This window comes from Dichotomopilus funicola (genome assembly GCF_033296635.1).
Source record: "Dichotomopilus funicola strain CBS 141.50 unplaced genomic scaffold C8A04scaffold_2, whole genome shotgun sequence".
NCBI lineage: Eukaryota > Fungi > Ascomycota > Sordariomycetes > Sordariales > Chaetomiaceae > Dichotomopilus > Dichotomopilus funicola.
The window spans coordinates 233,882-258,253 of NW_026944023.1; the positions used below are offsets into that span (position 1 = coordinate 233,882).

Here is a 24,372-nt window from a genome sequence, read left to right on the forward strand (position 1 = left end):
ACGTTTTGTTCGGTATTGCCCGCTTTGGTTCCGTGGCGACCGTCGGTTGGTTGCGTACATATATTTCTCCCCCAAAATCGGGCAGTTGAACACAATTCAGCGCCACACCGAGCTTTTTGTTGAAATGTTGAAATGATTGAAACTGTTCAAATCCGTTGAAAAAAGGCTGAGCCCGCCCGAAGGAAGCAGCGGACGTGACAATCAAGGCAGTGCGTGCGTGCTTCTACACCACTCCAAGGAAGTTGCCGTCCGCCGTGCCTGCCGCGAATCCATCCGCGTGTCTCGTCTCATGCAGGAGGTGAGGAGGAAGGCGCCCCTGGACAAGCTCCGCACGCATTGCGCACTCGCCGTCTTGGCACACTCCGCCAAGCCCACCAGGCCCGATCCAATCCCCTAAACTGGATTCTTGGGCCCGTTAATAAAAAAAAAAAGAGCTCGCGTTTTCCGGGCTCCCGCGTTTCTTTTCCAGATTTATCCCCGTTACACGTGTACATAGCACTCCCTCTCCCGATCGTCCCACTCACCCCCGGCCTCACGTCCTCTCCGAATGCCCGACCAACAACCCCCAACAACAACACCATGGCACACCGGCCCCCGGCCTCCTAGACCACCACTCACAACCCGGTTAGCCTCACTTGCCCACCCACGCCGTCTCTTTTCCCACTCAGCCACACGCACTCTGCTGGTATGCACGGTGCTCTGGCTGCTCGCCTTTGCGTACGGCCGTGTGTTTCTCTGGCGGGACCCGAACAGCGCGTATTTCCGCGCCGATGATGGGCGGGTGTATGAGTTGGGGTATTCGGCGGTAAGGCAGCAGCAGGCGAGGGAGTTTGTCGCGGGGGTTGTGGATGGGGCGTTAAGGGGGGGTGGTGGTGATGGTGATGGTGATGGTGATGGCGGGCCTGGGGCTGAGAGTGATCAGGGTGAGAATGGTCAGACTGAGAGTGGTGGGGAGAAGAACGGTGATGGTGGTGAGAAACCCAGCAAAGCTGGCCCCTCCCCAGCACTCTGCGCAGCCTTCATCGCAGTACGCCGACAAGAAGTCGGCGAGGCAGCCCGGCTCTACACAGCCGACGCGATCGGCTCCATGCTCGCCGGTCTCGACCCCCGCGAGCGCGCCGCTCTCACCGTCAAACTCCTCTTCGCCAACACCGAACCCGCGCGCCATCCCAGCTGGCACGCCCCCTGGGTCGACCCGCTAGTCGACGACGCAGACGGGTACCGCGGACTAACGGGGCTCACGACCGCGGGTTTGCGACAGGCTGAGGCGGACGGGGACGTGGCACTCAAGGGGGTGCATGACTACCTGTACATGCTGGAGCGGTGTCTGGAGGAGACCGAGGCGCCGTTTGTGGCTGTCTTCCAGGACGACGTGGTGTTCGCGGCGGACTGGATGGCGCGTACCCTGCGCGGGCTGCAGTATCTCGTGCGCGACCACACGCAGGCCGCGGGGGATGCCCCCTGGCTGTACTTGCGGCTGTTCTACACCGAGACCAATCTCGGATGGGACGCCGAGGGCAGCTGGTGGTACGCCCACCTTCCCTGGACGCTGGCCATCTCCTCTGCTGGGACCGCCGTCCTGCTTTTGTTCATTCGTACCCTCAGCCTCTGCGGTCGTACCAGCAGCACCACCAGCCGCCACCGTCGTCCCGACCTGCCCACCATCACCATCCTCTCCCTCCTCATCGCCCCGGCCTTCACCCTCCTCTTCTTCATGACAGGCAAACACAACCTGCCCCTGCCGCACTACAGCCTCCACCACCCATCCGTGCCCGCCCCGCTGAGCGCGCCGCAATCCCCCCTCGCCGCGGGGGTCGTGCCGATGGATAGCAACGCGTGCTGTGCACAAGCACTGGTATTCCACCGGCCCGCGTTGGAGGGTCTTATTGCGAACTTGCGCTCGCGTGAGCGTGGCGATGTGCATACCATGGTGGAGGAGTACTGTGATGCAGAGGGGCTGAAGCGGTTTGCGTTGCGGGAGCAGGTGGTGCAGCATGTTAGTTTTGGGCGGCGGGCTGGGCAGGATGATGCGGGGGAGAAAGATAAGGAAGCAGCAGCAGATAAAGTGTGGGCGTTTTGGTTTGAGACGAACCAGGCGGAGGCGGTGGAAAAAAGTCATCGGAGGGTGCTTGGGGAGGTGGACTGGGGGATGCTTGAGCGGTTGAGCGGTGTAATGTCTAATCAGTGATGTAATTAATGAGTATGGGGATGTAATGAGTTGGGGATTAGTATGAGGTTGGAAAAATACCCGGCGTTTGGATGTGGTTTGGATGCGGTTTGCATTGGAAGCTGAGGCTCTGACTTGCATTCTTACTTGGGCAATAGAGGTTAAACGTTGAGGTCAGGCCCTCAGGGGCTGATTAATAGGAACAGAAAGTATATTTTATAACCCGACTAGAAACTAATTAACCCAGCTAGGAGACAAACCTAGGAAATAGGAAATAGGAAACATGAGATAGGAAACAGGAAACAGTAAACCAAAAACAGTAACCAACCCAAGAAATAGGGAATAGGAAATAGTAACCCGAAAACAATAACCCTCCTCCAAAGCACACCCAAAAATGAAACCTCATTATTATCATAACCCCATCCCCCCATCCCAAATCCGCCCACCTACACCACCTGCCTCAAAAACCCAATCTCCCTCCAAATCCACACATACTTCCTCACCACCGTCTCACTCACCGGCCCCACCGCCCTCAGCGCAGCCGAGTGTTCCAGCGTGTGCTTCACATCCAACACCAGCCCGCCACATGACATGCGCAGGTAGTTGCTATCCAAGAACTCGAGCAGCGTCGCGGCCGGGTTGTTGTGTGCCGGTGCGGCGCGCACACGCTCCAGCCAGTCGTTGAAGGGGATTAGGGGGATTGGCGAAGGTTTCTCCGTAGTGGCAGTGGTTTCATCGCTCCCCGCGGAAAACGGGTTGACCTTGCTAACCAGGGCATCGGCCAGGATGGCATTCACCTCCTTCCAGTCTTGCCCAACAGGGTTCTCGATGTGGTACACCGGGAACGGCGCATGCTCACCCAGCACGAGATCGGCCAGGGACAAGGCGATGTTGTTGACGGGAGTCCAGAAAACGTTACCGCCGACGTTGGGGAGGGCGTTAAGTGTCTGGGAGGATTTGATCAGGAACCCGAAGTGCTCCATGGGGTTCCAGTAGCCGCTGCCGTTGTTGCCCGCAATCTGGCCGAGGCGGACGACCATGGTGCGGAAGCGGGCGTCGGCGGTGTTCGCCGCACCGCTAGTGCTGTATTTGTGCAGCGTCTCGTCCAGCATGCGCTCACATCCCCATTTGGCTTCGCTGTACCCGTTGGGCAGCACTGAGTCGACACGCGCGCGGTCCTCGGGTACCATGGTGCGCTGCTCGCCGTTGCCGAGGCCGTAGTGGCCAACCACGCCGATAGAGGAGACCATTTGGAAGGAGAAGACGAAGTCCGCCGGGCGGAGGGAGGCCGCATCCCGGGCGAAGTCGACGAGGTTGCGCATGACTTGGAACTGCGACTCGAAGCCGGGAAGGGCGCGCTTGGCGCTCATAGGCCAGGCGTTGTGGATCAGGTGGGTGACGGACCCGGCGAGCTGGTCGTAGTCGGCCTGGGAGAGGCCGAGGTTGGGTTTGGCGGTGTCGCTTTGGAAGGCGATGAGCTTGTCGCTCAGCTCGTCAGGGAAGTGGACGCCCTTCTCGCGCATGGCCTTGAACTGGCGCGCGGTGGCGTCGGGAGCCGAGCGGTTCTCGCGGTTGAGGCAGATTACGGTAGCCACGTCGGGCAGCTGCGCGATGGCCTTGACCAGGTTGCCGCCGAGGCTGCCTGAAGCGCCGGTGACGAGGACGACCTTGGCGTTGGGGGATGCTGGGGTGCCCGAGGGTGTGGAGGTGGGTGCCGTGAAGCCGGCCGTGTACTTGGCGACCAGCTCGTCGACGGCCTTTTGGCGGGCGGCCAGGACGACGGGGTCGGTATGCTTGCGCACGTACTCCTCCGATGCCGCGTTGTTCTGCTCTTCAACAACAGTTGAAGGCGGAGCCGGAGCCGGAGCCGAGTCCAGGCGAAGGTCCGAGACTTCCTCAGCAACAGCAACTTCTGCTGCGCTAGGAGCGACCTCCGCGGGACTCGGTCCAGCCAACAACTCCCTCAGATCGGCGACGGTCGGGCAGTCCAAGAAGAGCGACTCATGCTGAATATCCAACTCCAACTCATCACGGAACCGGCTGACAATCACCAGCGACAGCAGTGAGTCCACGCCAGCATCGGCAAAGTTGGTATCCTCCGTCAACTCCTCAATAGCCACGCCGCTCTCCTCAGAAATAATCCGCAGCGCCTGCGAGAAATCGACCTTGCCAAGCAGCAGCTCCTCCTCATCCGTCGACCTGGGTGTGGTGACCCCCGTCGCTTGGGTGCGCGGGCTGCTGGCGCCGGTGACGATCGAGACGCTGGACCGGCGGCTCGAGCTAGTCGCGCCACTGCTCGTGGTCTCACCGAGGAAAGACTTGAGATGGCCGACGGTCGGGTAGTCGAACAGGAACGCGTTGAACTCGATGTCGAGGTCCATTTCCTCCTTGAGCCGGGCCGAGATGGTCAGGCCCAGCAGCGAATCGATGCCGACGTCGGCAAAGCTGGTGCCTTCGGTCAGGTCTGACACGGCCAGCCCGCTCTCGTCGGCGATGATGGCTAGGGCCTTGGAGAGCTGTGAAGGGGAGGACGAGGCAACAGTGGGTGCAGCAACAGCAGCAGCAGAGGCCGTGGGGCGGGTAGGTTGAGTGACGGCAGCCTTGGCAGGGGCTTGCTTGGGACCACCCTTGGCCTTGCTCTCGAGGGCCAGAATGACGCCCAGAACGCGGCGGGGTACGCCTTGGATCTGGTCGGCGAAGCAAAGGTTAGTTTTTTGATTCCTGAAAAGTGAAGAAAAAGAAAAAGAAAACTCACGGCAATAGACCCGAAATAAGCCACGACCTTCTCCCCGTCGAGCACAACCACATCGCCATGCCACAACTTATCCGTCCCCTCAGACATCTGCGTGTACGTGGTGTAGTGCTTCTCCAAATCAATCGGCTCAAAGATCTGGAACGACCCCCAACCATGGTTCATAAACACCTCGGTATCCAAATCCGTGTAATCATTGCAGTTCATAGCAAACCCGCAGCACTGCGTCAGCGAGTCGATGATGGCTGGATGGGTGTGGTAGTCCCCGCCGCGCTTGACTGCACCGTAGCTCAGCTTGCTCATGGCCTCGAGGGTGTTGCTGTTGAGCACAATCTCGTCGATGGCGCGGTAGTCGTCGTGGAAGCGAGCTAGTGGGCGGATCGCCCGGTACACCATGGGAGCGTTGTACCGCGCCGTCGTGCCCTCCGCGATGCCCTCGCGCAGCCCCCGCATCTTGGCCAGCACGTCCGAGACGGTCTTTTGCAGGGCCGGCTGTAGGCTGCGGTCCTTGAAGCGCAGCACGCACTTGGCGTGTTCTTGCAGCTTGCCCTTGCTCTGTTGTGTTGCGAGTCAGTCAGGGTATCCAAAGTATTCAGGCGTATTCAGGGTTAGGGTTGGATATGGGTAAACAATAGGGGTAATCAAACAGTAAAGGGGGTCAAGAGGAAGTAAACGAGGGAAAGGAAGTAAACAACAACTCACATCAAAAGTCATGAACTTCATCGCAGCCTCCATCTTCTCCCAGTCCACATCCGCATGCGCCTGCAGCAACTGCTCACTCTTGGCCGCATTCAGGATCAACGCCTTGAAGATGGTCATATCAGCGACATCCACCAGGCTCTCATCGGCCTTGATCTCCGGCTTGTACCGCCGCAGCAGGTACGTACCCAGCGTCAGCGCCATGTCGGCATACACCGACGGCGTACACAGCGGGATACCGTCGACCTCGTGACCCTGCACCAGCGGGCTGAGGTCCTTGCGCGCAATATCAGCCTCGACCACAATCTTGGTCTTGCGCTGCCCGTCGCCGGTCTCCTCGACCACGCGGTGGATTGTCGTGCTTTCTAGGCGGTTACCACCATTGATGATCAAGGGAGGATCGCCCTTGCGCAGCGACCAGTCGTTGACATACTGCATCCAGTACTCCTTGAGATCCCAGCTGTACGCCGGCAGTGGCAGCACGCGGTGAGACGCGGAAAAGTCGCGGTGGAACTCGGCCCAGCGGACGTCGGCACCGGCGTTGTACAGCGCCTTGAGGGCGTCCGCGAGGGACTGGAAGGCTGCGCGACCGCGTTGGGCGGAGGCTAGCGTCGGTGTCTGCGTGCCCAGCACGGCCTTGACCATGCCTGAGATGGCTGGGTGCGGGCCGACTTCGAGAACGGTCGTCAGGTCGGCAATGACACCCTTGGTGCGCGCCGTCTGCAGTGCCTGGAGCATGTTGACCGATTGGCGGGAGTGCTGGGCGAGGTACTGCGGGCCGAACTTGAGTTCTTCGCCCGCAGCAACAACACTGCCGTCAAGCGGGCAGAGAACGGGCAGACGCGGGGCGGAAAAGGTCACACCGCCAGCGAGGTGCTCAAAGTCGGCCAGGATGGGGTCCAGCTGGGCCGAGTGCATGGCGTAGGGGACCTTCAGCAGGGTCGACTTGACGCCCGCGTCGGTCAACGCCGTCTTGATGGAGGCGATGTCCTCGTTGGCGCCGGCCAGGACGGTCTCGACGGGCGAGTTGATGCACGCAAACTCGTACTTGAACTTGTCCTCGCTGCCGACGCCTAGCCACCCCTCAATTTCAGGCACAGAACCCTTGACCACCAGCATCGAGTGGGTGTCCTTGGTGCACTTGGCCTGCAACAGCTCAGCCCGCTTGCCGACGAGGTAAATGGCATCGGTGTCAGACAGCACGCCGGCCGCATTCAGCGCCGCATACTCGCCCAGACTGTGGCCCGCAACCGCGGTCGGGCGCACATTCCACGACGCCCACAGCTTGGTCAGCGCAATCTGCAGACACACGTTCGCCAGCTGCACGACAAGCGGCGAGAAAGCCCCAATATCGGCCTCGGCCGCCTCGACAATCACCGGCACGACCGAAGGGAATCCCAGGCTCTGGCCGATCTGGTCCAGGCGCCGGATCTCGGTGCGGAAGGCCGACAGGTGTGTGTACAGCTCGCGGCCCATGCCCGGGTACTGTGCGCCCTGGCCCGTGTAGGTGAAGACCACCTTGGGCGCGCTCTTGGGGCGTGTCATGCCCGCGTTATCTTTCAGCGCCGTCTCGAGCCGGGTTCGGATCTCGTCGATGCTTGTGCCTGCTACCATGACGCGGTGCTGGTGGTGCTGTCGGCGCGCCGTCGTGGTGTACGACAGTTGGCCCAGAGGAGTCGTGGTCGCGTTCTCCTGGAGGAACCGGATCAGAGACCGCAGATTGCCCTGCAGAGAGACACCGTTCTTGGCCGACACGGCGACTACATGGTGGCTGCGGGGGTCAGAGGCGCTGTCAGAGGCACTGTCAGAGACGACACCCTGAGAGGCTGGGGCATCCTCGATCAGCAGCGCGGTGTTCCCGCCTGCAGCGCTGAAGTTGTTGACAAACACGCGCCGCGGCTCATCACTGCGTTCCCACGCCGTCGGCGCCAGCGCAATGTTGACGTTGCGCTCGGCCAGATCCGTCGGGAACTTGCGGTTGATGCGCGTCTTGATGCCCACATGCGGCACCAGCTGGTTCTTCTGCATCATCAACAGCACCTTGATCAGACTCGAAACACCCGAAGCGGCCTCGCCGTGCCCGATGTTGGCCTTGGCCGAGCCCAAGTACAGCGGTTGCTCCGTTGTACGACCCTTTTTCACCTGCGCCAGCGGCGGGGCAAAGGTATCCAGCACGCTGGACATCTCGCCGGCGTCCCCGGCCTGAGTGCCCGTGCCGTGCATCTCCACGTAGCTGACCGTGTATGGGTCAACGGCGGCCTGGTTGAGGATCTTGCGGAAGATGGCCCGCTGCGCGCCCGAGTGCGGCCGTGTGATCGACTCCGACTCGGCCGAGTGGTTCGTGTAAGCGCCCAGGATCAAGCCCAGGATCGGGTCCTTGTCAGCGATCGCATCGTCCAGCCGCTTGATGATGATCGTCCCAATACCCTCCCCGCGGCAGTACCCATCCGCGCCGTCGTCAAATGTCTTACAATTGCCCGTGCGAGACAAAAAGTGGCCGCGGTCCAGGCCAGCTGTAAAGTCCGGGTTTGTCAGCACGTTGGTGCCACCCGCGATCGCCGTGTCGATGTCCCCCTGCCACAGCGAGTTGCAGGCCAGGTGGATGCCTGCTAGACTCGACGAACACGCTGTGTCGACCGCGTAGCTCGGCCCGCTGAACTTGAAGCAGTAGTTGATCCGCCCCGGGATAAACGCTCGGTTGCCTCCCGGGATGAAATACGTGTCGATGTTCTGCGCGCTGTTGGTCTCCATCCAGTCGTTGCTAGTCACACCGTAGAACACGCCCACGCGGTCCCGACGTGTTGAGGGGGTCGCATCGGGAACGATCCCTGCTTGCTCGATCGCTTCGTACGCCGTCATCAGCGCCAGACGCTGTGCCGGGTCGATCTGCGGTGCTTCGCGCGGCGAGATGCTAAAGAAGCGGGCGTCAAACGCCGCCGGGTTGTCGAGCCAGCATCCAAACGGAGTTGCGCTCGTGTTCTTGGTGCTGCCCGTCGGGTCGACATGCGTCTTCGCATCCCAGTGCAGCGCCGGGACCGGCTTGTGCACATCCAGGCCCTGGTGCAGCAGATCCCAGAACGCCTCGGTGCTTTCCGCTCCAGGGAACCGCCCAGACATGGCGATGATGGCCAGCTTCGGCCGCTTCGGGTCCGCTGCCGTGGCGTTGGCGTTGACACCCGGTCCGGAGGACGATTTGATGCCCGGACCCTCAGCCGACGGGAGGAGACTGCGTAGCGACGTCTGCTTGAGCGACGAGTACACAACTTGGTCGGCCAGTGTGCCGATGGGAACCACCCGGAAGGACTCCGAGTCGCCAGCCGTCTGGAGCCATGCCTGCAGCTCGTCGAGAATATCATTCCACCGGATCGGCTGGAGAAGGATATGCTCGACCGCAGCCTCCAGGAGCGTCACAAACGTACGCTTCTTCGTCTCCTCGTCACCCTGAGACGCCGTGCTCGGGATGAACGTCGTCTGCTCCGTGTCCTGCGATCGGCTGTCCGAGACCACGGCCTCAATGATGTCGCTCACGTCCGTCTTGGAGTACAGATGCGGGGCGTGGTATGGGCCATGGATTGGGATGCTCTTGAACTTGAAGCTCTTGAACTCCTCCGATTTGGTAAGGCGAGCAAGCGCGGCAGGCGAGCCGCTGACTGTCACACCGTTGGGCGCAAAGGCGCTCACGTACGGTCGGCTGGTCAATGGGAGAATCTGTCACACCAGATCTGTCAGCTAGCCACAATCAAGGGGGTGATTCAAACCAGGAAATAGAAGCGGAAATAAGATAATCAAGGGTCAGCTGCACCCCAGACAGGGAAAGAAAACACTCACGCTGTTCTCCCCAAAAGCCTTCACCGCATCAGCCGCGGCGGCGCCCGCGACGATGATCGACCACGTCTCATCGCCGCTCTCTGCAGCCGCCGGCGCCACGCGCTTTGCCACGTCCGTCACACGAACGCCCGTCCGGAACGCCACGACCACCGCATCCAACCCTTTGGCAACCAGCTCTTGCGTGCTGCGGCTGCAGCTGACAGCCGCCGCAGCCAGGGTGCCGGTGCAAAGTCCGGCCACCCGCGAAGTGTTGGCGCCGTTGTACCAACCATCTGCTTCACTTCACGTGGGAAAGACGCCATGTTAGTCCGGGCTGCCTGTTGTGACACCGTTCTAAATTGGTCGTGACGATAGGAAATTAGGAAGGTAAAAGGGGTATGATGTGGTTTAGGGTTAGGGATAGGCGTGGAGGAAGGAACCAAAGGTTTGAAGGGGTGGACTGCACAAGAGTCAAGAGTCAAGGCGGGAGTGGGCAACTCCGGAACAGGGGAAGAAGATATCTCCGAATCCGGAACTCCCAAAAGGTACGTACCTGATAAAAGTCCCAAGTTGGGACATGCAAGTCACCGCCATATCGAGCGCCACGCACCGGCCCTCGCCCGTGGCGCCAACATCCCACTGGACCAGGTCGTCCAGGGAGGTAAACCGCGGGAGGCTTTCCCGAGTCTCGTGCGGGAGATCATAGATCTCGGTACGGATCCCATCGTATGCCCGCGTCAGGAAGTCTTCCACCACAGGGGCGCTCCTGTTTTGCAGCAGCCGCTTCAGCTGCGGCTTGATGTCGTGGGTTTGATCTCCAAAGAGATACAGCTTCCGCTGGTCCGCCATTGTGTAAAAGGATAAGAGAGGAAAACAGAAACTGTCTCGATGTTGGGGAAAAGGAGAAGAGAGAAACCGATATCGGTGACAGAGGTAGAGACAAAGGTAGAGCAGGCTGTGACTGAGAAACCAAGGGTGGTCGGCGGTTTGGATGTTTCTTCAGTCTCGCTCAAAGGATGAGGGGATGAATGTTTGATTCTTGGATGCTATTCACTTCTCTCGACGGATCCAGAGCGCCTTCATATGCTTCCTCCATCCTCATCGTCGGCCACTCGGCGGCCCTTTTTTTTCTTTTCCCCGTGATAGCACATGTTGGCATCCGCCCGGGACTTCCATCATCACCCGCACACTTCCGTCGCCGAGACCACGGCGCAATCGTCAGCAAGCAATCCGCTCGACAGTGTGTTTGGCATGTCTCCGAGAAGCGCCGCATATCCCCGACTGACCCAACCCGAGGATGCCCCGAGTGGTCGTCGTCGTTCGAAAGCCGTGAGTTGTTACGAAATGTGGTTCAGGCAGCCAGCCCCCTGAAAACAGCCTGTTGTTTTTTGTTTCCCGACAGCCCATTGGGGATATTCCCGATCGTGACATGCCTCGATGCATCAACAGATGGGGAAAATATGATTTCCCGGAACCATCCCACCCTTCCGTTACCCCCCTGTCATAGGTTGCCGGTGTGTCGGGTAAACACCCCTTCCCGCCTGAACTGCAGGTCCACAATGCGAGGATACCAACCATCTATCGAACCGTATGCATTCACATCTTATCGATGGCGATGTAACCACAAGCCGAAAGCTAGCAGAAACTCTTTCTCCACAAAGGTAAGCAGCCTTTCCCTTCCCTTCCTATCCGCCCCTCCCTTTCCAACTCCGAGACCGCGCACGCAATAGAGTGATTCTTTTGTTTCCCGAAGCTGCCGATATGCATCCTGTTCACCTGGGACACATCCGCACGTCGGTCTCTGAGTTAAGCGAAAACACCGGGAGATAGGTCTCGGGGTCCCCGCCGCACCTTCGCTAAGCCCCAGTTCCCGAGTGTTGATAGACTAAGCACGCCGCACATCTGCGTGTGCATTTTACCGCCGCCCATCCTCTGCCCACGACGTGCGCTGCTGTCAGGATGTGTGGGGGTGGGGAGCCCAGCCCCAAGTTAGCGGGCGCAAGGAGTGGCAAGGGCTTAAAATTAGAGAGGAAAAAAAAGGGAAAAAAAGCCCGGTAGGCGATGCTACCCCATCGTCAGCACCGCCGCGTCTGAAGCGTTGAGTTGCTTGGCAAAAGAGGCTGCGGCGCGGCGGCAGTTGCGTGAGCTAAACTTTGGGACGGTTGGAGGCCAACGCTGCAACGGGCAGGTCGCAGGTCAACAAATCCCGATTTCCATTCGCCCGTGCCAACAATTTGTGTGCTTTCTGACAAAAGCTTATCTCCCTCGGCGGGACTCAGCTTTGCACATGCAACGCACCCGGGGTTGTGATTCCTGAGCGATTGACGGGAGATTTTGCCCCGTTAGTCCTTTGGCCCCTTGTCCAGAAGCTTGTTGTCGGGGTTCCAAACTGAGTGACACTTGTGTGAGTGCGACAAGCCGCCCCGAACCGGCTTGGTGGGTAAGTGGGGCAAGCGCAGTGTAGACACGTCAACACCCGATGTTGTTCTCGCGAAACGAAACGAGATCCCTCGCTCCCCTCAAAGGGATCATCCTGGCGATGAAAAGAGGTATTACATGCGACAGGGGAAAGCCCGTCATGGCCCGCGGACAGCCTGAAGTGACGGCTTTCTTTCGCCTGCCAGCAGCCAGCCGAGGGTTATTTTGATAAGCCCGACGTCCACAAGTGATAGTTAGGATTTGAGTGTCTCTGATTGTTGGGCCTAAACTGTCCGTCAGCTCCGTCAGTGGTGAGATGTTGTGTCACTGCGCCGAAGCCGCTCAGCGCGAACATCGTCGGTCCTCTGCCTAAAGCTGTTGATCTCCGAGACTTCAGAGGCAAGACGGGGGCAAGGCACGCTTGAGGGATGAGAAGTTCGAGCCGCTATCCATGAATTGTCCAGAAAAACTCTGTCGTTGATCCGCACCTTCCAAAATATCACTTTTGTGGCTGGCTGGCTGTTTCGCTGTTCCTTGTCGAAAAGCACTGGGGATCTGGACCCTTGATCGGCAGGCCGGGGCTCGGGCATATCAGATGCAAGCACGTTCTGGGGGCCAAAAAAAGCCGCCCAGTCACGCCCATGAGGTGCAGAATCGAGGCGTGGCCGCAGCGTTGTAGTGTACAGAATACGGGGTATACACAGTCGTGTACGGGTCCCAAATTCATCTGACAGTCGGTAAGGTGTGACAGCCAGGTGAGGCTGCTGGGGGGCATTTCAAGTCAGTGTCACTTTGCTGAACTCAGTGAAGATCCATGGATGTGGGTGATGAAAGTGGGGCAGCCGTGACGGAAGTGGGCAACAGTTCGTCCCCAGGCAAGCCAGGCACCCAGGCCACTGCAGCCATCCCGGAGAAGATCCGAAAGCCCTGCAATGGGCTGCGAGGTCATGAAGAATAGTGTACCCCACACAACCCTTTCAGCTGCTTGATCCAAAACATGGCTGCTGTTCAGACCTACACGCGAACCCATACCTAGCCTCGGTAGCGTAGATCATGGATGGGCTCCCGTTGCCAGCCAACCGGTGGGCGGGCAATCATCCGCGCGCCCTCCCGCCGCCCGCGAGATCGAGCTTCGCTGCCGAGCCTGTCGCCGAGCCTGTCCCGACGATCAAGCTTTCGCTGCCGAGCCTGCCCCGATGATCAAGCTTTGCCAAGACTAAGCTTGGGTTAGGGTCCCCGACGATTGCCCAGGAGCATCTGCTCTAGGCTCTAGCACGGTCATCGTCATCGGTGGTCCCTGACTCGCTGTGATATTCTGCATCGGCGACTCAGGTTGTTTGAGACGTAGCGGCGTAGCTTGCTTTCGCTCCATTGAAATCCCGCATCCTGGTCGCTTCGTCGGTGGTATTACCACGCTCTCGTTACGAGTGGCCGAATGCACGTCCAGCATGAGTGTCTCGCTAAGATAGTGAGCGCTGGCAGCTGCATGTCCTCCTTGGGACGTTAGGAGCCTAGGAGGCGCCCCGGCGGATTATTCCGCCTTTAGAAAGGGAAACATGTCGACTACCCCCCCGCGCGTGCGGAATTCGTCACCTTCCCTTCCAGGAACCCCACCGCCTGTACCGATGGTACCTCCATCATACATAAGATTAGCCTTCAGTCAACTCTCCGCTAACCCGGAGGAACCAAAGAGACAAACACGACGTACCGGTGTATTCGGGTTCAAACCTCGGGCCGTGTCCAGTGAACTACCAACAGCTGCGTCATGCATGGTTAGGCCTCGATGCAACAGTAGCCTCTTATCCACCCTCATTGTCATGCTTCACTTTCAATCCAACCGTGGACATAGTTTGTGACCCGCTACCGGCACTCCCCCATCAACATCGATACCGGATACTCGTGTGAGAAGGCGAGAATCGTACCCTACGCACCAAGAAGCGCGTCCCGTCGACCACAACCATCCAGTTAACCCCATTGTACTCGAACGCCTGATTATTTCCGAACGCCCGAGATACCTCGACGCGCCCACCCCAGGATTTCTGGGACAGCAACGCCACACTACGAGAGAAACCAGACGGAAGTTGGGAGGGAGAAGGGAACCAGCTCAACCCGGGCCCGGGAGCCGGAGACATGTCGTGCAAACAGCCAAACCAGAAGCCACGGCGGCCCAAGCTGCGGTCCAGTTGTGACGGTTGCGGAGCGGCAAAGCTAAAATGTGACCGGGGCCAGCCTGAGTGCGGGCGCTGCGTTTCCTTCGGGATGCCGTGTGTCTACGGAGAATCTCGCAAATTTGGCAGACCACCTCGCCAACCTGTGCCAAAACGCACCACAGGGAGTACCTCGCCGACTTCGTCAGGACGTTCAAGCGAGCAGCCAGAGGAACGCGCGACAAGGGCGACGGCGGCGGTACTGGCCCCAGAGCCTGACCAGCCAGGTGCTTCTAGCACAGTGAGCCATAATGGAGACGACGGTATGTACGATCTTACATACCCCTAATAATACCCCGTTCTCGGAAATCACTAACCATCCGTTGTCCATAGTATGGGGCGGGATTGCGGAGAGTAATAGCGCCAACGTTGGAATGATCGACTTTGCGTCAATAGAGGACGGCTTGCATCACGACCTGAATTTTATAGGGGCGGATCCCCTCCATTCGGGTTTCGTCGACTGGGCAGCTTCAGAGAGCTACTGGGCAGATAATGCACTGCCGGAAGAACCGGAACATGATCGTGCGTCGTCAAATGCCTCACACACCCCCGAATCGTCCCGCCCCGGGAGCGCCTCGATGGTACTGTCTGGTACTGGGGACCACGATTGCCTGCGGGATGCATACGAGATTCTCGGGAACCTGTCGAATCTCAACATTAGCAAGGGGCATTTCGGGTCTCCCCTCGAAACCACCCCACAAACACCTACCCAATCGGTGCCTTTGGACCACGTCCTCCGCATCAACCGGGAGGCTAGCGAGCGCCTCGGCCAGTTACTATTATGCACTTGCGACCGTTCACCCCACCTGCAACTGCTCTATGCGTCCATCATCTCACGGGTCCTGATCTGGTACCAGCAGGTGACAGATTGTACCTCACACCACGATAGGGTCGTTTCTTGGAGCAGCAGCAGCTACTTACCCCCGGCTATCACATTGGATGACTTCAGTGTGACGGCCATGGCTCCGTCGAGTCTAGCGAGCTCCAACGCAGCCGCACCCACAGCGCCATCAGGACCTGTCCCCAGTCCGGGGGGCTCGAATGTGGGCACGACACGAGCGGCTGCACCTCTCGCCATCGGACCATCGTCAATGGCGATTGGGACGTTCAACGTCGACGATCTGGGGATGCAGGCGGCCTTGAAGATACAGTTGTTGTCGGGAGAGATGAGGAGGGCTGGGTGGCTGATTGATCTTTTTACTTCATTCCATCATGGTGGTGGCCAGTGCATGGCAGATATGTCGAGCCCGGGCTTTGGTGGGGAAAGCAACCTGTACCAGATCCTGGACTCGTGGTTGAGGGGCGAGCATTTGAGAGTGACCAACTTGATGAGGTCGAAATTGAGGGAACTGAATGCGGATTTGTTGTGATCGGATGCGGCTATTTATTTAATTTTTTGGTTTCTGTTAATTGGGGGCTCGGTACTGTTGGCGAAATGGAGAAGGTTACCTGGGGAGAATGAAAGCGAAAGAGGCTTGAATCAACCAACAACGCATCAATCAATCAATCACCCAGCGCAGGGCTTAATTCCCGGGTTTGGCCACAACTCCATGGAGGCTTCGTCTCCCCCAATCTCCACCGTTGTCGATTTCGGCCACTTTCTCGGCATTGCCATTCCATCTTACTTCTTCACGTTATTCCCGGTGCATGGGGTTGTTTAATGCCGGTGACACTTGAGATCCCCGCAAAGCGTTGGTATCGAGTTTTAGGACACGGGGTGGCGATTCTAAGTTGCATTCAAGGCTTGGTTCAGTCCACAGGAGTCTTTTAGAAAGGGTTGTTTTGTTTTCGTCCGCCGAGTTCCTCAAATGTATCATTTGTGCGATTGAGTCTCTCGCACCTTCCAGTGAGAAACACCATGGTGGCACCTTCCATAATTATTTCACAGTGGTGCTGCACAACTAATTAGGCAGTTTCGAGGAGCATGGGACATCCACAGAGGAGGAAGGAACAACTCCAAGCGCTACTGAAAGCTGCTTGAACCCTGTGGGAACGTACGTATACTGCCGGTTCGATGAGTCGCTGTCTGTCCCCTCGGCAGTGGCTGCAGGCGTGCTTTGCTACACCGGGACAACGTTTGGGTACATAGGTACGTAGGTAACATTGCGTCCCCATGTTACTCGTACCTGTCGCATTCCCGTTCATAACTGGAACACTTTCAAACAAGGACCGAGTAGCAGCCCTCTCCAAGGCCAAGCACTCCTTCGACGATGTATTCATGTAATTAACAGGCCAAGTTTCCCGGGTTTCGTTTGAAACCCGAAAGCGTTACGAAAGTACATCCTTCACCCTACCGCTCATGAAACCGTTCGGGCGGATACGTACTTGTGGCAGAGATAAGGTTTCCCGAGGACACTTCCAAGCTTGTCATGTCCTCAGGGTCTCAAATTTACCGGTTTCGGGATTCCCAGGTTGTAACTAGCCTCAAACTTTTGACAGGCACCACCAGGGAGAGTTTCACGTCAATCAAGCAAGCAAGCACTGTGTATTCTTTTCTCGTTATCAATGGTCATTACAAGGATGAAGTCAAGGAACTTGGCGCAAAAACCATGGTACGTCCATTTCGTTCTTTCATCTTGTTTCTCAACACCGACTCAATTAACCCCAAAATCTAAAACATGATACAAGATCCCCACCCCTGCTCAGTTTACACGGGGATCTTTTTCTCGGGCACATACAACCAAGCTTTCTCCAGACCACCGTAAAACACCCAACGGATGGTGTTATTCAAAACCATCTCGCCGCCGTGGCCAACCCGGTCCAGCACCGCCTTCGCGACGTGATCCGGGGTGTTATGACCATCCGGTTCCAGCGACGCTTCAATGGAATCCATCGCCATGTGTGCGATCTTGATGAGGTGCTCCTTTCCAATCGGGAAATTTTCGGGAACCGGCTCATCGAGTTGCTCCACGCAGTAGAGGGCGCGGATTAGCTTCGCCGCGTGGCCCTCATCGCGGTAGACAATGGCCCGGTGAATAAGCTCCGGCCAGCCGTCGGCTGGGTGTTGGGGCACATAGTCGATGATGCGCTCCGGGTACAACGCCGGGCAGGCACAGCCTGCGTACATGACGGCATCGACGCGGACCTTGGCCTCCAGCATGCGCGCTTTCTCGGCATCCGACAGCCAGTCCAGCGCTAGCAAGGCCGGGTAGAATACCGCGAGTGTGGCACTGTGTAGCGTCACAAAATCCATCTTCTCACGCTTCCCGGGCCGTTGCGCTGCGCCCAGCACATACGCACTGGCGTAGAGCATCTCCGTCGTCTTACGCCGCAAATCCTCCGGCTCCGCCTTCACCCGGAACCGGCTCAAGTGAGGTACCAGCTGAGCCGGCGTCACGCGCTTGAGGAACGCATCCGGGATTTTGTTGAAAGGGTCGCCATCACGCACGCCAGAGGCAATGACAGGGTCATGGCGCATTCCATCCAGCAACTGGAGGAACGGCGTTGACTGTTCGCCCGGGTTGGACCGGACATGCTCCTCTGTGGGCAACAGGAACGTCTTGGGCCAACTAAAGTGAACACAAGCGCCGGCGAGTGCTTCGGCCACCAAGCCCGGTTGGTCGAACTCAAGAGCCGACCCGAGGTGGATGATCGGGTGTACCAGGTCTGTCGGGATAATTGAGGTTAGAGTCAATTCACACATGGTGGGCCTCGGGTCTGGTTGTGTACTTACCGGTGTACATGCGCCCGAAAATATCGTCCGCTCGCTCATCCCCCTTGAGAAGGTACTCATGAATAACAGCGGGAACACCCTTTTCGGCAATCTCGCCTTCGAAAAATCTCAAAAAGTCGAGGTAGCAGTCGTCTACACCAAGACATTTTTCAAACTGCACCGGGTCCTTGAGGTCTGGTTCTGGCGAGTCTGCTGCACGAGGGCGCTCAATGGCACCCTGGTAAGGCGCATTGTAGTCCCACATGTCCTGGATCTCAGCAGGGGAGCCACCCAAAGCCCAAATGGCGAGCAGGTGGTGGGCAATGTGGTCTAGGGGATTGGTCAGCGCCACTGCGCTGGTTGTCTTTGACAACCTTGTTCTCGGTTTTGGGCGGGGCTTACTGTGAAAAGTCAAGTTCCATCTTGTGTGATACAGCTTATGATTGACGGTGAGCAGCTCGGATGTTTTCTTCGCGCACTCATCCGTCAAGCCGGCGACGTGGGTGTAGCCGGGCGAGGTTCTGGGGGACAAGTGCACGGTCGTGGCCGCGTCTGAAGGGGTGTTGGTCGCCATCTTCAAGATGAAAATTTGTAGCAGAAAAGGGGGCGATAACGAGCTGTCGGCAGCACAAATCTGGGTCCGTCTTATTGATTGTGCAGGACATGAAAGCGAGGCAAATTATTCAAACACAACAGTTTCAACCCGAAGTTCATGATATAGCCCACAGAAGGGTCAACCTCATCATCTTACAAATTCAGACTGCTGCCAAGTCCAGCCGTGTTCGCATTGAGCGGAGATTACAACGCGCTCGGGAAGAGCCAAGCCGCCTCTCGGTCTTCACAAATCCTATCTCCTTACGATCTTCATCGACAAATCTTCACGAAGGTTGCCGAAGGGTGGGTTACGTTGAGAGAGGGCGCAATGGTTGTGGAGTGGGAACAGGGGTCCCTGGCTCCCGCTCACTGCCGGCAGCCGTTTTGATCTCCGATTCACGCCCCGGGGTGAATCGGAGATCAATGCGACAAGCCAATCAAATTCTTCGGTCGTGTCCCAGGCGGGAAATAGCTAAAGCGGGCCGCTCCGGTTACCTTGACTGTTCCCGTTTGGTGGGTATCCCGTATCCGTGAACACTATGGTTATCGCGGCCCGAGGTTGCTGTTGATGCGCGCCCTGTGCAGCTCACGACGTGGTTGTAAAAAGCATAAACGGGAAATGTGAAGAGTTGAATGTCGGATTCACAAAAAAGAGAAGCGGAGGTTGTTCAGGTCATCGGGACAACTCCCTAATCCATTTGAAGATTTCACGACAACGACTCCGGAGTCCGGACTCAACTTCAACTTTCGCCGAGGTCCTGGAGTCTGGACGAAATATGTCGCAGCGCCGAAGCATCAAATCAAAACCAACAGTCTCAACATCTTGGTGGATTGCAAGCACCCTTTAAGTCTTCAACCCCTTTTTTCTCAAATTTTCGCAACATCAAGAAACCATGGACGACTTGTACGCGATTTACCAGGCCCACAGGGTCATCTCTCTCGCGGCCGTCTTCGGGGCCGTCCTGCTTGTTGCGACATGGCTTGGCCGTGACCGCAGGCTGGACACAATTCCAGGCCCTAAGGGCTACCCGTTCATCGGCGTGGGCGCGCAGCTCCCGCCCAGAGCGCCGGTAGTGTTCCGGCAATGGGCGATGGAATACGGCGATATCTTCAAGATCCGAGTGGGCTGGTACAACTGGGTGGTGATCAACACCCCCGAGGCAATCCGTGAGATTCTAGAGAAGCAGGCGGTCAAGACATCATCCAAGGCACCATCGCCACTGGGCCACGACATCGTCACCAGCGGCAAGCGGATGCCAACAATGCCGTACGGCCCACACTGGCGCGCACAACGCTCGGTAGTGCGGCAAATTACCACAGTCCCGATCACGGCCACGTTTGCGCCCAGCCAGGAGTTCGAGGCCAAACAGCTGCTCTTCGAGCTGGCGACGGACAATGTGAACCAGCAAAACTTCTACCAGCACATGCGCCGCTTCGCCTTTAGCATCATCATGACCAATACGTTCGGCACCCGCGTCAAGAGCTGGGACCACCCGGACGCGCAAAATGCCATCCGCAGCCAGGGGATCCTCCGGCGGACGTCGAAGCCTGGGGCGTTCCTAATCGATGAAATCCCGCCCTTGGCCCGGCTGCCCAAATGGTTGCAACCCGGGCGACAGGAGGCCATCAAGGCGGCCGACGAAGTCCGCGAAATCAAGATGGGACTATGGCGGCGGATGGAGAAGCAGCTGGCCGCGGGCGAGGCGCCGCACTGCTACGCGCGCGAGATTCTCGAGAGCAAGCAGTCCTGGTACTCGCAGGGGCTGGACGACGAAGACCTTGCCTGGGTCGCCGGCGGTCTGGTGGAAGCGGGCTTCGAGACGACCGCCGCAACGCTCAACAGCCTGGTTCTCAACCTGGCGGGCAACGACCGGGTGCAGACGGCTGCACACGAGGAGCTGATGCGGGTGGTCGGCCCGGAGCGGCTCCCCACGCTAGCCGACATGCCGTCGCTGCCGTACATCCGGGCGTGTGTCAAGGAGATGCTGCGGATGAACCCGATCCTGGCTCCCGGGATCCGGCACTACGCGGACGAAGACGTCGTGTACAAGGGCCATGTGATCCCCAAAGGCACAGTACTCCTGGCCAACACGGCGTTCCTGCACTACGACCCGAACCGGTTCGAGAAACCCTTCGAATTCATGCCGGAACGCTACCTGGAACACCGGCTGTACAGCTCCGAGTACGCGGCCATGAGCGATCCGTACAAGCGCGACCACTTCACTTTCAGCACGGGCCGTCGTGTGTGTCCGGGTGCGAGGCTGGCAGAGAACGGGCTGGATATTGCGCTCGCGTGCATGTTGTGGGCGTTTGAGGTTCGGCCGCCGCTGGTCAATGGCGCGGAGGTGGCCATGGAGCTCGGGGAGAATGCGTACCCGGATGCTGGGTTCACCATCCCGAAGCCGTTTGCGGCGCGGTTTGTGCCGCGGAGTGAGCAGCGGTTGCGGTTTGTTAAGGAGCAGTGGGCGATTGCGATGAGGGATGGGTATGAGTTACGGGGGTCGCATGTGGATGTGGAGGGTGTTGTCAAGTACTGATGTGTTGGGCTTGTTACGGTAGACTTGGTAAGGTAGTTACAAAATGAAAGAGGAGAAGTGGGCAACGGGCAGTCAATCAATCTTCCAGCTCATGTTCGTTCGTCTAATTAGTCAAACCCAAAAGGACAACTGTTTCGCAACAAACTGCAGTAAACATCAACAGCACGACAGCACTTGCATGCAAAAGTGAGCAAACATCGAGATTTCACAGTGGGTCGATAATTACACCTTGATTTCAAGAGCACTGTCCGTTATTTCCGCACTCGACCGCGATCGCCCGACATCGTCCGTTATCCCCTCTACCTAGCTGAAAACATTTCTCCAGTACATCGCACAGCAGGTCTTATCCACGCGTTCAAGGGGAAAAATCGGTACAGGCAAAGAGGAACCCCATTGACACTACATAGCAAACGCAGCAGCACTTTTCGTGAATGTAACGTGGTGCAAATAAACCCCCCAAAGAGTAGAAAACAGCGTAGCTAGGCTCGAGTTCACCCGGCGGTCAACCTAGACGTAACGTGTGTGTTGTGTTGGCAGAGATGAGCCGACTCGGGACGAAGACCAGAGTACAGCAGACTAAGTCCGAAACGAAATCCGGAAAATATGGGTTTCTCATGTTTGTATGGATCTGCAAGCCAAGAACCCGGGCCGTGTCCGACAGGCCGTCCACATTCCCATCACAACGTTGGCAAGTGCATCGGATGGGACGTGTGAGGGGCTGTCATCGTGCCTGCCGAATCTCACTCGGGAACATTGCCCGGGATGATCGGGGGCTTTTTCCTTTTGTCGTTGCATTTTCTTGAAAAGGTGAAAAGAAGCGGGAGGCATGGGTGCATAGATGGGTTACATCACATAGGTACTACATTACATAGAATGTCAACGGAAAGGGAAGTAACGGCTGAGGGCTGGACTCGCAGCGTACCTCCGATGGGATGACAGATTGCGCGGATCGGGGTTCGGGGGTGGGGCGGGTGTGTCGGGCGTGGAGATAACGGAGTCGAGTGACGAGAGGTCCTTCGCCAAGAATATGGGGCCGAATAAGGTTCGGGTATCGGTCGGAGTTGAACATCGGGTTTCGTCGCCGGGGGGTAGTGTCCAGTGGGGGTGGGGGTATTACCGTACGGGTGGGAGGAGGTACGTACCTATTGTGGTTTCTCAACAGTCTGATATGAAATCTAGCCGACGCTGAAAGCAAGGAAAGTCAAGGAATTTTGGTGATACTGTGACACAGACAAAAAGACAACAGACTGAGATCTTGGGGCCGGCCTTGATCTTGAATTCGTCAACCCTCACTCTCCGCTGTTCTCATTTGGACTATTTTATTTTACTTCTTTTCCAAATCAGACTTTCTTGGCACATTTGAGTCTTGACTCTCAACATCATTTTACACTCTCTCATTACGACAGCAACAACAACAACAATACCAAGGGAAAAAAAAAAACAATGGGCTCCATCCCCCCCTCAACCCTCCCCGTCCTCATCGTGGGCGCCGGCCCCGTCGGTCTAGCCCTAGCGCTCGACCTCGGCCGGCGCGGCGTGCGCACCACCATCGTCGAGCGCGGCCCGCCCACCGGCACCGGAGAGCTCCTCGCCAAGGCCAGCGTCATCAACGAGCGCACCATGGAGTTCTGTCGGCTCCAGGGCATCCGCGACGAGGTCGCACACTCCGGGTTCCCCGAGGACCTGCCCGGGGACACCGTGTTCTGCACCGGGTTTGGTCCCGGGGGCAAGCTGATCGGGCAGCTGCCGATGCCGTCGGCTGAGACCCGCGAGTTGCCGGAGCAGTGCTGCGAGATGCTGCAGCGGTGTCCGCAGTTTTTGTTTGATCCCATCTTTGCTAAGGCTGTCGCTCGGCAGGGCATGACGGATGTGCGGTACGGCGTGGAGCTTTTGAAGTGCGAGGAGGACACGACCGGGGTAACCTGCTTTCTGAAGAAGCGGTCCCAGACTAAAGACGTCGCTATCGGTGAAGAAGACCAGGAAGAAGAGCACGAACAAGTCCGCGCGCAGTACGTAGTAGCCTGCGACGGCGCCGGTAGCGTCGTCCGCAAAGCCCTCGGCATCCCCTTCGAAGGCAAAGACCTCGGCTACACCCTCAGCGTGATCGTCAAAGTCGACCTCGCCAAATACCACACCTTCCCCGCCGGCGAGCGGTACCTCTTCATCGGACCGGAAAGCACCTGGGCCAACTTCACCACCCTCGACGGCCGCCTGCTCTGGCGCTTCACCGTCGTCGGCTCCGGCCAGAAACTCCCCGACCCAGCCGCATTCGACATGCACGCCGTACTCCGCCGCGCCCTCGGCCGTGACGATGCCGAGTACGAGCTCATGCGCGTGCTGCAGTGGCGTCGCAGCCAGTTCACCGCCGCGCGCTACCACTCAGGCGGAGTCACCACCAACATCATCGACCTTAACCAACCCTCCTCCTCCCCTGATTCCTCCCCAAAGAAATCCCCCGCCCGCATCTTTCTCGCCGGCGACGCCGCCCACACCATGTCCCCGACCGGCGGGCACGGCCTCAACACCGGCATCGGCGACATCTCCGACCTAAGCTGGATGCTCGCTGCGCAACTCGCCGGCTGGGGCGGTCCACGCCTCGCTGACGCTTACGAAGCCGAGCGCCGGCCCATCGCGCTGCGCAACGGCGCCGGTTCCACCAAGAACTTTGCTCTCTGGACCGACCGCGTCGGTCGGGACAAGCTGCTGGAGGATACCCCCGAGGGCGCGGCGCAGCGGAAGGCGCTGGGGGAGCGGATGGCGGGGAATATGCGGCAGGAGTTTCAGGCGCTGGGGCTGGCGTTGGGGTATAGTTATGCGGGGGCTGGTTCGTTTGCTGCTGGTGCTGCTGTTGCTGGTAGTCACCCGGGGGTGTCGCTGATTGTGCCGGATGGGAGTGGAGCGCCGCCGGATGAGCCGGATGTGTATGTGCAGACGGCGCGGCCGGGACATCGGGCGCCGCATGTGTGGTTGGAGGATGGGCGATCGACGCTGGATCTCTTTGGGGGTGATTTTGTATTGTTGAGGTTGGGCGATGACTCGGATGATGTTGGTGATGGTTATGAGAGAGTGGTGATGGCGGCTAAGAAGGTGGGGATGCCGGTTGAGGTGGTGCGGATCGATAACAAGAAGGTTGCGGAGTTGTATGAGCGGCGGCTGGTGCTGGTGCGGCCTGATGGGATGGTTGCGTGGCGTGGAGATGTGGTGCCGGAAGATGTTGAGCGAATCGTTGATGTTGTGAGGGGGGCGTAGAGTGATAGTGCTGTTAGAAGCTGGGTAACAATTAGTAGTTTGCAGTTAGGTATTTGGATTTATTCATCACATAATTACTCTTTTCTCGTCAAACCAGTGATGAATGCGAATTACCCCTAACTTACTCGGCAGCTCTGCAGCATCGTCGATGACCTCGGATACTTCTGAATGAAACGAATTGCAATTAAATATATAAGATGGTATCAATCATCAACCTAGCCCAACACAAACAAGAGGGTATTTATCGTCCGTCCAAGCGGCGAATCCCCTGACTCGGTTTTACTACCCTT

At 58.2% G+C, this 24,372-nt stretch overlaps 6 protein-coding genes across 6 annotated transcripts; 4 read left to right on the top strand and 2 right to left on the bottom strand.

Annotated features, from left to right (window-relative positions):
* Positions 1-547: 547 nt before the first annotated feature.
* C8A04DRAFT_8777 (uncharacterized protein) lies at positions 548-2,188 on the top strand (the record flags this gene model as incomplete). The annotated part of the gene is made up of 2 exons (XM_062785238.1): positions 548-844; positions 944-2,188. 2 exons carry the CDS (start codon positions 548-550, stop codon positions 2,186-2,188), a joined length of 1,542 nt encoding a protein of 513 aa, XP_062641020.1.
* Positions 2,189-2,613: 425 nt separating this feature from the next.
* C8A04DRAFT_8865 (ketoacyl-synt-domain-containing protein) lies at positions 2,614-10,274 on the bottom strand (the record flags this gene model as incomplete). The annotated part of the gene is made up of 6 exons (XM_062785270.1): positions 2,614-2,880; positions 2,938-4,854; positions 4,923-5,474; positions 5,622-9,326; positions 9,447-9,726; positions 9,979-10,274. 6 exons carry the CDS (start codon positions 10,272-10,274, stop codon positions 2,614-2,616), a joined length of 7,017 nt encoding a protein of 2,338 aa, XP_062641021.1.
* Positions 10,275-14,102: 3,828 nt separating this feature from the next.
* On the top strand, positions 14,103-15,420 carry C8A04DRAFT_24198 (uncharacterized protein; the record flags this gene model as incomplete). Its single annotated transcript, XM_062779023.1, has 2 exons — positions 14,103-14,313; positions 14,384-15,420. The coding sequence occupies 2 exons, from the start codon at positions 14,103-14,105 to the stop codon at positions 15,418-15,420; spliced, it is 1,248 nt and encodes a 415-aa protein (XP_062641022.1).
* Positions 15,421-16,697: 1,277 nt separating this feature from the next.
* On the bottom strand, positions 16,698-18,276 carry C8A04DRAFT_33805 (uncharacterized protein; the record flags this gene model as incomplete). Its single annotated transcript, XM_062782607.1, has 3 exons — positions 16,698-17,656; positions 17,724-18,032; positions 18,105-18,276. 3 exons carry the CDS (start codon positions 18,274-18,276, stop codon positions 16,698-16,700), a joined length of 1,440 nt encoding a protein of 479 aa, XP_062641023.1.
* A 913-nt stretch (positions 18,277-19,189) lies between these two features.
* On the top strand, positions 19,190-20,833 carry C8A04DRAFT_33806 (cytochrome P450; the record flags this gene model as incomplete). Its single annotated transcript, XM_062782608.1, has 1 exon — positions 19,190-20,833. One exon carries the CDS (start codon positions 19,190-19,192, stop codon positions 20,831-20,833), a length of 1,644 nt encoding a protein of 547 aa, XP_062641024.1.
* A 1,443-nt stretch (positions 20,834-22,276) lies between these two features.
* On the top strand, positions 22,277-24,082 carry C8A04DRAFT_8762 (FAD binding domain-containing protein; the record flags this gene model as incomplete). The annotated part of the gene is made up of 3 exons (XM_062785235.1): positions 22,277-22,789; positions 22,823-23,221; positions 23,282-24,082. 3 exons carry the CDS (start codon positions 22,277-22,279, stop codon positions 24,080-24,082), a joined length of 1,713 nt encoding a protein of 570 aa, XP_062641025.1.
* Between the last annotated feature and the right edge of the window lie 290 nt (positions 24,083-24,372).